The sequence below is a fragment of the Myotis nattereri genome (assembly GCF_964212035.1).
Source record: "Myotis nattereri genome assembly, chromosome: 3".
Lineage (NCBI taxonomy): Eukaryota > Metazoa > Chordata > Mammalia > Chiroptera > Vespertilionidae > Myotis > Myotis nattereri.
In genome coordinates, this window is record NC_138077.1 from 5768278 (window position 1) to 5785140 (window position 16863).

Consider the following 16863-nt stretch of genomic DNA (forward strand, 5'->3'; position numbering starts at 1 on the left):
ACATAAATGCTAAACTGTAACCCCATGTGGAAAATCCCCCCAATTCTGATCCCAATCGTCTTCACAGAGCGCTGGTTGTTCACTCAGAGGAACGCTTTGGTGGCCTGTCTTGTCCTGCGACCTCTGTCCTCACCTTCTGTCCTGAGTGTGCCTGGCAGGGGACACAGAAGGCAGATGTCTGAGGTTTGTCTTGTTAAAGAGACATTGCTGTGCTGGGGAAGGAAAGGGCTTTTATTGCAGGAAGAGCCGGGGTCAGATAGGAAGCCCCTCAATGGCGTGAGCACCGGCCCCGCCCCTGGCCCCTGGACGGCACCTTTAACCAAAGTCCAGCAGGGTTTATTCTCCAGCAAATGATGTTGTTCTGGATTTTGGAGAGATTTTAAAATAAAATATGGAGCAAATACCCGCTATGAAGGAGACGCAGCCGTGGGACTGAGTTGGTAGGTGGTGCTGGTGATGATGGTGGTGGGATGTGCACATTCGTCTTCAGGGCGAGGTAGCTGGAATGTTCACCTCCCCAGGGAGCAGCTGATCACGTGGTCTGTGCAGCTTTTATCCTGACTTCTAATCTGTGTCTCCACAGCTGATTTAGGACAAAGCTTTCCCCTTTCTTCTAAGAGCGCACAACCTCAGGCTTCTGCCGTGTCCCGAAGCGATTTCCGTTTTGGTTGAGTGGGGCGTAAAGCTGCCTGCCTCTTCATGAAGAAAGTTTGCAGCTCTGAGCCTGGAGCGCCGGCTCGGAGGGAGAGGCCTGGGCACACAGCCTGCCAAGCGCTCATCTGCTCTTCCTCACGGGACATCGGTGCGAGGGCCGAGCTGTAGCTTTCGTGGGAGGATGGTGCGGACACCAGGCCGTGGAGCCGGTTACACGTGTGTAACATAGATCAGGATGCCCAGGCAGAGGGATCCCCGAGCCAGAGCTGTCTGCATGGTTCTGGGGCCATGACCTCACAGGCGCACGACCACGTCTGCAGGTTTGGTGTCAGAGTGGACGCTGAACCCCGACAATCTTGTGAAGTGTGTTCACCCCATCTCTTTCCTGCCATGGTCCATGCATTGTCATGCACAGAATTTTGCATGATGATGGCATGGATTTGCACCATGAGGAGGGTCAGGAAGCCTGATTCCCCCCCACCTCGTGCCACCAGATGGACTGAGGCATCAAGTGTCTGTGCCGTTGGTGGCAGAGGGAGCTGTCAAAGTCGGGTTCCCCACCTCCCCAGCCAGTGGCAAGTGTGCAGCCTACCCTGATCCAACTGCATCCCCTCCACGTAGCAGCCCTGGGTCCTTGGGTGTGTCACTGAGCCTCTCTCTGTCTCAAGCTCCGTCTCTATCAAGCTGGCAGAGTTGCCGTATCCACCTCCCAGGGCAGAGGTGCTAAGCTGTTTGCGTTTGCAGAGACAGAGCCTGGTGCTTGGTGCAAAGACAAGGAAATGTCTTTGTCAAACCCGGAAGCGTCACCGTTCACTCAGCCCTAAACGGGGCTTCTCTGGTTTCACGGTGGCTGTTGTGCCCTTCCTTCTCCTGCTCATCACTTTGCTGCCCCGGCGAGGGAGTTGCGTTCAGTAGATCACGTGGGCTCGACCATGTGGAGCCACGTGGCCATGGCGAGGGACCACCCCAGGCCCGGGATGGCTGGCTGTGGAGCGGCCGGCAGGGCATGTCCTCCCGGCCACGGGCACCTTCATGCTGTGGTCTCTGGCCGTGCTTTGCCTTCGTTCGATTACACCCAGCGCTGTGCCTTCAGCCTGACTGGGGAGGGAACGGGGACAGGATGCTGGTGTTACTGTTAAAGCAAAGCAAGCTGTGTCTTTCTCTGTGGCCAGTTTTCTTAACCTGGGGGAACCACATCCGGATTTTCTGATCTCACGTCAGCTTCTCTGAAATAGAAAAGTTCCCCCCAAATCCCAGGATTCCAGCGGGACGGGCAGGGCCGGTGTTTTCACGATGATACAGTAAGGGTTTCATTCAGTCCGGGAAACTGGCCGCCCCCTCCCTTCCCACCCGTGTAAGGCACATTTGTCCTTAAACAAGGTGGCTAATTGGCACGTCTCGGGTTCTGCCTTTACATTTATCTTTCACTGACGGCTCTCTGGCTCCTTCTTGCCCTTGGCGTTTGGCTGGTCAGCCATGACCTCTCGGGATGGAGAGAGGAAGCAAACCTCTCCTGTCCCCCTCCCTGCCCTGCCTGAACCTGGCACTTCTTGTGCACAGGGAGGACTGATAGCTGGGGGCCGGGGCGGGGGGGGGGGGTGTCTGTCTTTGTCTCAGAGCCGATTGTCTTCCGCTCAGGCATAGCAGCCGTTCGAGAAAGCACCTGGCTTTATCCCAACGGCCTTTATCCGAGGGTAACCCGAGGAAGGGCGGAAAGGAAGTGGCTGGACGAGAAGCGTTTCTTTGGGGAGAATCTGCCGATTCAGACGCGCGCACACACTATACCGGCCGCTAAGTCCTCCCAGCTCCCTTCCGCGTCCCCCGTTGGCAATCATCCCACCCTCCTCCTGGTCTTCTCTTTCTAGAGGAACCACAGCCGCGGTTGGTACCAAACACATGAAATAGATCCATGCCAGGATCGGAGGCCCAGGACACACAACTGAGATGAATAATATAATAACAAACAGGTAGAGGCTGCTCTCCTTATGAAAAAAGTGATGACACAGACGGGATTCTCCTAATGGCCACGTGAGAGACACATTTGATTGAACTTAATGTCATCCCTCACGGAGGAGAAACTGAGCAGGTGAAGGAGGAAAGGCGTGAGCAGTGGCATCACTGTTGACTGTCATTCGGCCACGGGTCTGGTTCCTCCTGTCTTCACACTGCTCAGCCCAATGTGCCTTCGTCACCCCGACTCACTGCAAGGGAGCATGATGGAGGAGAAGGGGCGGGCCTCTTTCCAAGCCTCTCTCAGCATTGCAGTCAGATTCCTTTTAGGGACCAGATCCACGCCTTGGGACTGTTTTTTATCTTATTTAATTCTCACAACCTGATGAGGTAGGTGTATTGTTATTCCCACTTTAGAGAAGCAGAAACTGAGGCTCAGAGAAGTCAGGTGACCAGCACAGGGTCACACAGCTGCTGAGTCATGGGGCTGGGACAGCCTGGACCATCGGATTCCAGGACGCTCTTTCTTTTCTTTTTTCGGTCAGGTTTATGGAGGTGTAATTTATATATGGTAAACGTTACGGTTTTTAGTTGCATAGTTGATGGGTTTAGGCACATTTACAGTCTCAGAATTGGGAAATAGACTGTGTATCACCCAAAAAAGTTCTTTTGTGTCTCTCTTTTTTTTAAAAAAAAATATATTTTATTGATTTTTTACAGAGAGGAAGGGGGAGGGATAGAGAGTTAGAAACACAGGTGAGAGAGAAATATCGATCAGCTGCCTCCTGCACACCCCCTACTGGGGAAGTGCCCGCAACCAAGGTACATGCCCTTGACCGGATTCAAACCTGGGACCTTTCAGTCCGCAGGCCGACGCTCTATCCATTGAGCCACAGAGGCTAGGGCTCTTTTGTGTCTCTTTAGAGTCAGCCCTTCCCTCTACCGTTAGCCCCAGAACCTGCATCCTTCACCATCACACCCTGAAGCACAATAAACCCAACCCATGAGGCAAGGTGTTGCACCGTCATGAGGGCAGCACGCTCCCTCAGGCCTGCAAATAAACGACATCGTATTGCAACAACTTCCAGGCCGTGCCCAGAGCGGCAGCAGCAGACAAGCAGGAGCTTGACGGAGGTGGTGGCATCTCCTGTCCTTGTCCTTGTGAGTCACTCCCCGTCTCGAACAGCAGGGACGGTGTCCGGTGAGCAGGGGGAAGCCTCAGCTTCGCACAGTGGCCTCAGCGCTGGTCTTGACATGGGGTCTGCCCGGCTCTCTGAGCTGACACTCGCCTTCACCGCTGGCTCTGAGACTGGGGACAGGGCTGTGGCGAGGCTTTGCTGGCCACACGGCCTCCAGGGTGACCCAGGGCCCAGGGTCCCTTCGGCCACGCTCTGCTCCGCACCCCGAGGGCTGCTACCCTGGGTGAACTCTGACTGGGTGGGTTTGTAGTTTTTTGGTTTCCTCCTTGTACACTTATTTCCCCAAAATTTCATAATGACCAGATCCTCCTTTTATAACTAGAAAACAGTGTTATTTAAAAGGAATATTGGCCCAAAGAAAAACTTAAAGGTAGAAAATACTCATTTAAAAAAATAAGGCTGTAAGATAAAATGTAAATTGAATTTCAAGAAGACAAAATCCCTAAACATAAGGGGCCTTGTCATAAATGGTCTCCCGAAGCGACAGCAGAGCTGCTTATTTCTGTTCCCCCCAAGGTCAGGATGCAACCCAGGGCAGAGCAGAGTGTCCTGGGCGGAGGTCCACCCTCCGGGGCTTACAGAGGTGGGAGCCGGCGCCCAGGAGGGCTTAGGGAGGGTCATACAGGATGATGCTCCTTTCATGGAAGAGCCCATCTTTTTTTTTAAACCAAGATTAAAAAACAAAACAAAACAAAACAAAACAGTGCAGCTGGTGTGGCTCAGTGGTTGAGCGTTGACCTATGAACCAGGAGGTCATGGGTTGATTCCCAGTCAGGGCACAGGCCTGGGTAGCTGGCTTGATCCCCAGTGTGGGGCGTGCAGGAGGCAGCTGGTCAATGATTCTCTCCCATCATTGATGTTTCTCTCTCTCCCTCTCCTTTCCTCTCTGAAATCAATTAAAAAATATATAAGTAAAATGCAGCTAAGGTTCTCTTCTGACATTCGTGTCTACATCTTTAGGGATTAAATTAGTGCCGTTTTTAATGCTCAGTTTTCAGAATGTTACCAGGAGAATTATAGACGATTTAAAAATCTCTGAGGCAAGAAATCAAATCTGTTCTGTCCTTGTCATGAAATGTTGGCATGAAAGTCTCTTCTGCTTTTCACAAAACTTCAGGGGCCCCCATTTGGGAGTGGCCTTTAAGGACGTGGCTTTAATATTCCCAAGAAACCACCGGCTTAATGACCCACTGGTCCCACGTGGTCATCCCCGACCCACGGGCCGCCCAGACATCTGTCCCATCTCACTACGCATTTGCCGTGGTCTCACTCCTCCGTTCACTGAAAGGCTGATATTTCTTCTAAGAGACCCACGAGCCTTTATCCATAAAACATGAAATATAAAACCGTAGAAACACACCTCTTGCTTCTTTGTAACCGGGTGATGGAAAGAAAGCAGAGAAATCACGCAGGAGGAAGCGCTGAGGTCTGTGGGGCCCGTCCGCATCGGATGCCTCTCCTGGGCTGGGTGTCGATTTTTCAAAGGGTTCGCGATGTGGGAACCAGCTGCACGCTCTGCCTCTGACTGATGAGCCGACTGAGGGCCTGCTGGCACGATGCTGCATGCCAGGGGCGCTGGGGCCGCGAGGGCATGAGCAATGCGGACATAGGGCGCGCAGCATGCAAGGGAGGCAGCGCCGCAGAGGAAAATTACTCCAGGAAAAATGCATCACCAGGAGCGAGATGGCACTGAGTGGCATCACCAGGAGCGAGATGGCACTGAGTGGCATCACCAGGAGCGAGATGGCACTGAGTGGCATCACCAGGAGCGAGATGGCACTGAGTGGCATCACCAGGAGCGAGATGGCGCTGAGTGACTTGCTAACTAGAGCATAAGCCACCATGGGGACGAGACGGAGTTTTCTTTCCTTCTTTGCCATGTCTCTGCAACTGCTTGGTACATAGAGCCCAGTGGAGGCCAGATGTTGAAGACAGAGGGCAAAAACACTAAAAAGCACCTAAAACAAGTACTCTCCCTTCTCTCTCTCTCTTTTAAATTGATTTGAGAGAGAGAGGAAGGGAGAGGGAGCGAGAAAGAGAGAAACATTGATTGGTTGCCTCCCATATGCACCCAACCAGGATTAAACCTACAACCTGGGTATGTGTCCTGATCAGGAATTGAAACCACGACCCTTCGGTGTATGGGATGTCACTCCAACCAACTGAACCACACTGGCCAGGCCCTCCTTCTCTTGATACACAGATGCCATCAACTTGATGTCGTCAAATAATGCCTGTTGTCTTGTGGAAGACAATGTCCCGGATGGACAGGTGGGGAGTGCGTACCTCCTGCATGTGGCCAGCAGGAGCCAGAGGTTAGGATCTGCCCTCAGAGGGAGGGAAGGGAGATTGGATGAGGGATTTCCCGAGCAATGCACAGCTGGTGGGGACCTATCACTCATACTCCTTCTCAGCAGGTGGGAAGCCCCCCTTGACCTGCATTGGGGTCCCTCAGCCATGCCCCTGATCTTAGCCATCTTGGCTCCAGCTCTTACCCGCAGGGCTGAGATGGTTGGTTTAGTCTCTGCCTGTCCCTCTAGCTTGTGAGCCTATCGGTCAGAGAACTGTGTCCTTTTCCTGGGGACCTCAGGGCCCAGCACAGTGCCTGGCTCCTTGGAGCAAAGGTAAAGAGTTAGTCCAGGAGTCGGTCACCTCCCCATCCGCACCCCAGCCCCTGGTTGGGTCTGGGCCTCTGACAAGGAGCCGTGACTTCACTGCCTGATGGTTCTGTAGGTTGGTGTGAAACCCGGTTTTGACAATCTGCTTTCGAAAAGAATCTTTTCTTTCTTAACCTGGGAGAGACCAAAGGCCTCTAACTGGGGAGGTTTCCTTGTGTTGCCCCCATGAGAGGCTGACCCAGGACTGGGAGGAGCCGTCCCTTCCTCCCCTGACAGCTCAAGGGCTGAGCCAGAGGCTGCCAGGCTCCCTTTGCTCTTTGTCCCCCATGGGCCTGGCTCCATGGGGCTTGCGTCTTTTGTCCAGTGTGGCCAAAGCAAATGCATAGACAGAGCGCTTGCCAATATTTGGTGGCAAAATGAGCTAGTCTCTCGGGGAGATGGGGTAAGGAAGGGTGGAGAGTGGCGGGCCCTGGGGCTGACCTGGGGGCCTTACTGCTTCAGAAGGCAATTTGCTCCCCGACCCTAAGGGGCTTTAAAGTGGACTTTCTAGTCAAGTCAGACCGCCCCAAATTTAATGTCAAGCCAAGTTCCTGGCGTAAACACAGGTTTATCCACTTAAAGGCTATAGGTCTGAGAGATTCAGAAACTAGTCTTGGACTGTCATTTCTGCCCCACATGTGACCTGCTGGAATTTATTTCATGTTCATTCTCTTCAGCTTTCTGAAATAAAAATAAATACCTTTTCATTGGGAACTTGTGTCTCATCCCAAAGATGAAATCATACACAGCAGCATGATCGGGAAGATGAATACCGTAGCATTCCGGAAATCATGTCATAAAAACTCTCCCAATGACAGTACAAGTTCATAACCTGCAATCACGGCCCAGGAGAAAGCTGCGGACGGAAGGTTTCAAAGGCTGTCTCAGAACAATTCCTGAGCCTCCACATCACCCCACTTCTCCAATCTCTCACTCACCGGTGACCAGAGTCTGGGAGCCAGCAGGAGCCTGAGGCCAGGAAATATCCACCGATACCGACGGCCCCAGTCTTACCTAAAATGATATTTGCTGATCATGACTTTTTAAAATCCTCATCCGAGGATATTTTCCCATTGATTTTAGAGAGAGTGGAAGAGAGAAGGAAAGAGAAACATCGATGTGAGAGAAACACATCAATTGGTTGCCTCCCGCACGAGTCCCGAACAGGGCCTGCAACAGAGGTACATGCCCTTGACTGGAATCGAACTCGGGACCCTTCAGTCCATAGCCTGATGCTCTATCCACTGAGCCAAATGGGCTAGGGTGCTTATCATGACTTTATGCAATACTTTTGATTTTTCTAAAATATTGAATTAAAATATTATTTTTCCAGCTTAACAAGGTTTAATTGACAAAATTGTAACACACTTACGGAGGCCGCCATGAGGATTTGATGTGTGGATACCCCGTGAAAGATTCCACCTCCGAGTTAATGACCGTGTCCATCACCTGGCATATGTCCCTTTTTCTGTGTGAGAACCTGAGTTCCGCCGTCCTGCCACATTTCAGTTATACAACAGTGCTATCAACTGTAGCCATTGTGTTCCACTTGGATCTTCAGACCTTATTCTTCTTAGAGCGGGAAGTCTGGACCTTTCACCCACCACTCTGTGTGTCCCCCACCCCAGCCCCTGGCAACCACCGTTCTACTCTCAGCCTATGAGTTTGAGTTATTTTTCCAGATTATACATATAAGTGATCCTGTGTGGTATTTGTCTTGATTAATGAGTTTGTTGGTGCCCCTTACACAGGGCTGGGCAAGAGTAGGTTTATGGTTGTTCATATGGAAAAAGACATGTAGGTTATGATTATTACAATAGATTTTACTTATTTATTGGTTTCCCTGAGAAATGGTCTTACTGATGTGAGACCAGCCCCCAATGCAGCATGGGAATCTCAGATGTGCCTCCATAGCCACTCCAAGCTCAAGGTTGGGGAGAAATGGATCCGAAGTCAGTTATCTACCGAAGGCTGGCGTGGCCCGTTCCTTGGGTGGAATATCTTATGTAAGGGATTGTCCCTGATTTTGCAACTTGATTGAAAAGAGTCACCCAGCCAAATTATGTGCTGAGTCACATACCTCTCACCAGACCGATCCGTGCGGACCCTGTGGGTGGTCTGCTTGGCGTGGGCTCCCCAGGCTCAGGCAGGTGTGAAGGGACAGTGTGCCACCTCCTGCCCACGCTGCACTGCGGGCCTCCACCCCTCACCTCCTGCCTTGCGGCTTCCTGCTTGTCCCCAGGCAGATGCTGAGTTTGAGATGCTGCCCAGGGTAGCAGCGTCGGGAGCGGATGCTGTGGCGCATGTCTGGGACCAGGAGAGGCAGGGGCAGGTGATAACTCACTGCCTTCCTCCCCCGGGTCGGTCCTCAGGCACAGATTGCCCCACCCTGAGGGGCACAAGATCAGCGTGGCATGCACCTGGCAGTGCCATCTAGATGAGGAGCCCTCCATCGCCTCTCTCTTCCCCCTTCCCACCCTTCCTCCCTCCTTCCTGGCACCCCCTCTCCCGTGTGGAGCACCAACGGCATCTGTCTCAGGCTCTGCCTTCTGGGATGCCAAAGGAAGACATAATCTTTGTTATTTCCTGTAGCTTTTGCTGCAATGGACTGTCAGGCAAAAAGACTCCCCAAATGACGCCTTTTAATACCATCCCCACCTTTTTCTAGACCCTTGGCACCTACTGGATGGTCGGGAGGAGCGATCAGATACGCACTCTCTGTTCAGGCTCCTCTAACTGAGGGTTTATGAAATTCTAAACCCTATCAGGTTATTAGTGAGCACCACCGAGGAGGGAGGGGGATGTGAGCTGCTGGGCGCGGGTCTGGGAGATGTCCTCTCCGCTGTGGTTCGGCCTCGGTCCCTCAGGCCTCCTCGCTGTCACTCAGCAGACCCATGGCCTGGGCCGGATACGAGGGTTCCTGTGTAGCTGGGGTTTTAATTTCTCGTGTCACGTCCTTGGATGGCCATTTACCGTTTCCTAGTAGTGAAGTGGGGACAATAGGAAAGGAGGAAAATGCTTGGAGGAAATGTCTGTGTTCTAATGAGCTGAGGAGTTTCCTTATTTGTGTCCTGAGGTAAACTGAGTGGCATTCACTTCCTCACACGGGACCCTGTCCCTTAAGGAGGCCCTGGGAATGGGGACAGGGACGCTGTCTTGAGATGTTGGAAGAGCGAGTGCCAGTGTGACCCAGGAGGATGGGCTCAGGGCTGGCTTGAGCAGCGGGGACTCAGGTTTCAGAGTCCAAAGAAGGCAGGGACTGCTATTCTTCTAGACCCTTCGGCGAGCCTGGAAGAGGTGCTGGGTCTGGGGTGGGACAAGGTGTCACAGAGGGTCCCAGATAGGATCGCTTTATGAAAGTGAAGTCGCTAGGGTCGGGGTGGGGCTGGAGTTGACCAGGAGAGGACCTGAATGAAAACATCTGTGTCAAGTGCCACGGCAAGGGGCAGACGACAAGAAAGGTGGCGAGTCTTCTGGAAGCAGAATTATGAGGAGACCTCCTGCCTCCGGTTCTGCTGTGTTGAAATCGGGGCTGATTTTTCACCTTCACCTGCTCCGCCAACCACAGCTGTACTCAGAGGCCATGGCAATGGGCTCTCTAGATCAGGCTGAAACATGGAGGCAAATCTGCTAATAAAAAGGCGTTGAATGCCACATGCAGCAAGCTCTCCTACACGTGTGCCTGGCTCTCTAGGTCATTTGGACAGTATGTGCCACACACTCACTTTAACCTGGTGATGGTGACCTCATGTTTGGTCAGAGAGAAGCTCTTTGCCTTCTGCATGCCCTAACATACTACGTTGGATTGGTGTGTAAACTGGATGACGGTGGTGGTGGTCAAGATATCACTGCATCACTTCTGAAGTTCCTAGAAAAGAGACAGCTAGAATCTCACACCGGGGTTTGCCCTGAAGACAGCCCATCACGCCCCTCCCCTTTAACATGCCATCTTACTAATTAGTCCAATTAGAATAGTGATATTCTTGAGGTGTGGCTACTTCTGGTCAGCAGGCAACACAGGTGCTCAGGATGCTGAGCTCGTGATTGGTGCTAATGGATGAAGGAGGCGGGGCCTTCTCTCACTTGGCCAGGAGAGTGAGTGGGGAGAACAGGCAGCCTCCTCCCTCAGGGCACTAACTTCTCTCACCTCATGAAAAAGGACCTTTCCCTACTGGACATTTGGGGAATGACTTCCCATCCATCCATTTCATCCATCAATTCATCCCATCCATCCATTCTATCCATCCATCCATCCAGCCAGCCAGCCAGCCATCTATCTGTCCATCCATCCATCCATCCAACCATCCATCCATTTCAGCATAGACTAGCTATGGGTTCCCATGTTATTTAAATTTTAATAAAAGATCTCAGAGTCATTCTACAATTGATCCCTGTTCTGTCGGTTGACTCTGCTTCTTTCTATAAGTCAGATGCCTCAAACTCTCTGTGGGTGCTAATGAAGTCAAATTCACCTCCACAGGGGACTCCCCCTGCCCTGTTTGCTTCCCACCTGCTGAGGGAGGCTCCCAGGGGGAGACTGGAGGTGCTCAGGCTCAGGTTTAAAGGGAAGACTTTGGAGCCAGCATCTCTGGGTTGGAGTTATGTCTCTGCCATTTCCCAGCTGCATGACCGTGATCACATCCTCTCTGTGCCTTTAGGATGCAATCTGTAAAGTGAGGCTGATGAGGACAAGGATGGTGTGCACCTTGTCAGGGATGTTGTCAGAATCTAAGAGTCCATGATGCCCAGGAGCCTTGGAGGGTGCCTGGCCATGGCATGTGTGAGCTGTGGCCAGCCCAATGCCAGCCTGACTTACACCCTCCTCATTTCCCGGGGAATTTCGGCCTCCTCACCTGATAAACAATTATGGGTGATGACCACTAAGAGCCCGGCAACAGAAAAGCTCTTGGACAATTACCTCACTGCTCTCAGCCTTGACTTAAAAATGCCACTAGGTCTCAAAGAATTCTGAAAAAAGGTGCTTTCAAGACTAGTTATTTTTTGTCAGGATCATTTTCTGAGCTGAGACACCATCTCCCTATGACATGTATCAGCTGCATTTTGCCTCCATCAGACGAGACCTGACACAAAACCCTGTCTTAGGAATCCTGGGAAAAGGACTCCTTTTTGTCCCCCGCGTGCACATCATCTGGTTTCTAAAAGGTGATCTTTTATGAAATGAAGTATTCATGACATTTGAAAGGTGTCAATGTCTAAGGTAGCTGAAGACAGTGGGGTTGAGTGTGCGCCTGTTTTGCACTTGTAAGCCATTTAATTTGACTTTATTCAGCTCTAGAACACTATCTTTTTATTTCGTGGAATTTGATTTGTTTTAATGAGCCATCGATGCATAACGCGGGGACGGGGAGGGTCTGAACACCAAGACAGCTGCTGGGCCTCCACAATGGTGATGAGATTTCCATCCAGTGCAGTGAACTTACCCACCTCCTCTGTGTGTGAAAGGGGAGCCATCAGAATAAACACAGGCAAGAAGAAAGGGGCATTTTTACTTGCAAATCTATCTTTCAGAAATGTGTGATTTGGTTTAAATGAAGAGGCTGAACATTACAGGTTTAGATAATGATGCCACGATATGGGGACCTCCATGGAGTGTGTTGAAGAACAAACGATGTTTGGCTAAGGCCTGCAAACTTCTCCCTCCATAGGAACATAGGAAAGACCCAGCATTCTGAACATGCAAGGTGTTCTAAAATATGAAGAAGGGACCCACATTTATGTAAACTTTCCAACTGTTACCTTTCCTTCCACTTCCTACCAGAGAGAGTTGGTTTCCCCCTCTCAGAATGAGACAGGGCACCCCCTGACCTGGGTGGGCATTTGCACTTCACATTGACTGGTGTGGGGTGTGTGTGTGTGTGTGGTAGACATGGTAATAAACAGAAGACTTGACTTCACCTCTCTTGGGTTATCATCTACAAAGGCAATATGCATACACAGGATGGTTAACGTCATTAACACAAATCTTTATTATTCACCCCATTTATTTACACTAATCAGAACCCCAAAGCAACATTTTCTCACTCAAGGTTGACTAAAGACCCGGGAACTTCTCATGACAACATGGAATACTAATGGAAACTGATTAACTGATTATTATTTTCTTGATATTATTTTTAGGCTGAAATCTTGGACCAAAATATAACTTTTGAGGGCACCTTCGTCCCTTAGCAGGAGTCACCCGTATGGTTTTCTCCTTGCCCAGTGCTCTGCCTCTCCTTCCAAGGTCCCATGCAGATAGTTATGTAACAGTGACAATTCCTGCACCACACCGAACCTCTGGGCAAGGAAGTCCAGTCTCCAGTCTCGACTGCAACCTGAGACAAGTCAGTCTCCCTACCTGGCTTCATTGTTTTTCACCTAAAAGTTAGAGACTTTACATCTCTTCAATCCTTTTCAACTTAAAGCATATTTTCTGATAATTACCAAAAACTTTGATTGACAAAATACTTCGCTCTCGAGGGCCTACAATTCTGACCATCATGTTATTTAAAAAGCAGTAGCTAAATAAGCTTTGAGGAAGCATGCTTATGTGTTTACATGTCTATTTCACTCAGCTCCCCGACCTCACACCCAGACCATCTTGCTCAAAGATGCAAATCCAACCACGAAATATTCATACTTCTGGTCAACCTGGTAAAATAAAAATGCATGGGGCGGGGGAGGGGGGGGGGAGGCATAAACGGTGATAGAAAAATAACTCGAAAATAGGAGAACACGTGACTATCAACCTGATATATTAGTTGACTAAAATTTATTTAAATAAGAGATTAGACACTGTGGTTGGAATGAGAATATAGCAGTGTAATCACCACCATTGATGAAGGTGACCGCGCCGATCTTCTCACAGTTGGCTCAAACACTTGGCTGTTTCCCTCAGATTTTCAATGAGGTTATGCTCCATCAGCACCAGTCTCTCATCTGCTGTCCCTTGATATGAACAAGGGAGGCAGCCTGTGGCACTTCAGCAGATCCTTTCTTCGGTCGATCCTTTCCTGGTCTCAGGAGCACCTTGCTTTAACCACCTGAGCCAAAGTAATAACAGACTTGATATAATGAAAGAGATACTTGAAACGATAAGAGAGACAGCATAATTCTGAATATATTTGATAACAATTTCTTTTCTTTATACTTTAGAGACAAGCTGCTGGAGCAACCAACGGAAAAGACAAGACGTCTGGCGAAAACGGTAAGACGACACGAGTCGTCCCACTACCTACTGTTTTTCCACTTGCAGCTCAGGGCCCGCGGCAGCTGTGGATCCTGCCTCCCCCAGAAATCAGCTTACTCTGCATGTCTGTGCTTCGGTGGAGAGAGGGTTTTAGCAATTCTCAGTCGCACCATGGTCTGCTTTTACAGAGGAAGCCGAGCTAGCTAAATGCAGTGGTGAGAAGTTCCCTCCCCAAAGAGGACTCCCACTTTGGGCAACAGGATAATTACAACGCAAATATAGGTCTCTGTTTTCTTCATTAGGGTTGGTGAGAACCATGCCAGTTGTTGTGAGGACAAAATAAGATCAAATGAGATAAGTGCTTTGAAAACTGTGAAGTGCTTGACTCCTTAAAGGACGTTTTCAAATCTGCACAGAGCTGGCGCCAGGGGAGGGGTAGGATCTGTGCGTGTCCCTGTGGTCGTACACAGAAACTAAAAGTGTGCTGTGGAGACCGGGTTACTTGTGTCCTGGGACTCCAGCCTCCACGTGGGCCTTAAATTGTAGGAATGATCATATTTTATAAATGGGGAACTAAGGCTTGGCGTGAAAGAGCTGGCATGTGACCAGGAATGGGAAGAACATGGCCTTTGGAGGCAAAAGTCAATAACAACCCAGAAAAGATTGGGGTAAAGACGTCTGGAAGTGAACTAAAGACATTTTTCTAAAAATCTAAGTTGCTTAATTTCTTATTCTTAAACTCATAATAAGAGAAGATCATCTTGGAATGTCTGAGTCAACCTAATATTACATTCCATCAAAAATCAGATTATTTTACTGTGTTATCACAGGTATCTAGAGAGCTCTTTTATCTTAATGTATATTTTCTACTAACACAAATGAAGCTGCCCACCTGTGTTGAAGGAGCAGGCACCCAGGAGAATAGATCTATGAAGCACAGAGCATTAAAATGTGATGAGATTTGGATAGCAGTCAGATGATCGTAAGTAGTCAATTAGTCCCGGATTTCATTAGTCATCGACAAGGCAAAGTATTCTTATTTCAAATATTATACATGTAGTTTAGGTCTCCATTTAACACTTAAAGCATGAGGACGATGGAGCGCATTATGAGTGCCCTGGAATTGTAATTTGGGTCGCAGAAGACACAAGTCAGATCCAATACAACCCCAGAGGGATCTCCTGGGCTCTGCTGGCATTTTGTTATATTAAATATCATCTCAAGAGGGCCATTGGCTGGGAATTTAGACTCTTGTTTTTGTTGCCATGGTATTTATTGATGTGAAATATGACGTTTATGCACCCCATTCCCAGAATGCCTTTTCTCTTTCCAACCTCTAAATACACGGTCCAGCAAGCTCAGGTGTTCTCCTTTCCTCTGTGGCTTGGAGATAGGTTTTTCAGAAATACAGGGTGTCCCCCCAAAATGTATCCACACTTTGAATAATTATTCATTCCAATGGCTTCACTCTGTAAAGAAAGAAACATCCATTGAGCTATCAGCTGTTAAGTGTGTATACATTTTTTGGGGGGACACCCGATATAGGGTTATTATTATTTTTTAATTAAAAAATGAATTCATTAGGATCTTGGTGGCTCAGAGATTTTCATTCCCCTATGAACAAAGCACCTTCATGATCTGATTAGGCCAGGAATTTCATTTTTTTTTCTTGACATAATGCCCTACTTGAGCGAAACAGTAGTTCCCAGCTCCGGCTGCAACTCCTCCTCTGGTAAAGTCCAGGGTATCTATAGGAACAGACACAACCTTCTGAATCTTGACTCTGCATTGCCCATGTTCAGTTTGGAGATGGTCACAAGATTTTTTTCGCACCACAACTATTTTGCTGGATATCTTGATGCGTATCTTGAAACTTGGGCATCCAGAGAGACTCCAAGAGTTAAATTTTTTATGGACACAGAGAATAGAAAAACACAGGAGGGAAGTGGCTGCTGGGAGGATTCCAATCCCCGGGAAAGATTTATGAATAATAAGCCTCTGACGGGCTCGCTTTCAGGGCTGGGAGGCTTACCCGAGCGAAATTGAATTTCTAAATCGGGAATGGATTTCTCCTGATGTGGGGAGCGGTGATACATTTGTTTCCAAAAGCCCCTGTCTTCGGAGTTGACCGGCAGAGCTGCGCCTGATTTTAGTAAAAGAATCCCCTCCGGTCCCAGCTGCTGGCAAATGCCCAGAGGCAGCTGTTATTCTGAGCTAAAGGTGGGGCCTAGGGCAGTGGCAGTTTCTTTGAGGTACGAGCTGCTGATCAAAACCTCAGGCATTGGATTGAATTAGGGGCGCCCATGTTTCTGGGACACAGATTTTGCCTTGAAAAATTTCTAGTAGGTGTGGGGAGCTGCTAGGAGCACATAGATTTAGTTTGCTTTGATAGAATGACATGATGGCTAACAATGAATAACCTGAAATGTTGTTTTGAATAAAACCAAAGCCATAGCAGTTTATCTCAGCTTTAGATTTGAGGGTGCAACACACACACACATACACACACACACAGACACATATTGTAAATGTATTTTTCTGCTGTCAAGTAGGTGGGGAGATTGATTGAGAAGGACCTGATTCATAGACAGATAGATAATTGTTATTAATCAGAGCATGGTTTTTCCAATAAGAAATAAAACTCAATATTCCCCAAGCACTGTACACACGCCCTCCTTGGCTCCAGATCAGCCAGTAAAAATCTCCCCTTTGGTGTCCTTGGTGCCTGATGAACCGACCTATCAGTACCTATGACCCCACGTGGGCAGATGCTGCATGGGCCCATTTGCTCTCTCACTGCTCTGTGGTTTGGGGAAGTGCGTGGGTGAGGTATCATGTGGGAGGTGAGACATCGGCGTGGTGCAAGGAGGAACCCACAGTGGTAGTGACTGAGCGCTCACTGCCGGGCCGAGAGAGAAAGAAGGTCACTTCTGGCAGGGCGGGGCCTGGCTGTCCTACTTCCGAGCCCGGAAGGGTGGACGGCAGAGGAGGAAGTGCAATTTCTAAGGAGGCTACAGCGGGCTCGTGCCAAGCATCTGTCTAAAGCAGTGACGCGACTTGGTCCTGCTTCAGGTAGGGACGGTGACAGAGAGAAGCCCACAGCCTGCAACAGACAGTCTCGGCTTTTCTAGGCTGCGTGTGCGGCATCGGGGAGCAGGGGTTTGTGAAGCTCTCGTCCGCATGGACGGCCTAAGGTGCCAGTTCTGCGTGAGTC

The 16863-nt window shown here is 49.6% G+C and overlaps 1 protein-coding gene across 1 annotated transcript in view; it reads left to right on the top strand.

Annotated features, from left to right (window-relative positions):
• PCP4 (Purkinje cell protein 4) overlaps positions 1 to 16863 on the top strand; it is a 52148-nt gene that overhangs the window by 14529 nt on the left and 20756 nt on the right. Inside the window, exon 2 of the mRNA XM_081086865.1 lies at positions 13616 to 13667. Within this exon, the coding sequence (XP_080942991.1) occupies positions 13616 to 13667 (52 nt within the window). The remainder of the gene's footprint in view (positions 1 to 13615; positions 13668 to 16863) is intronic.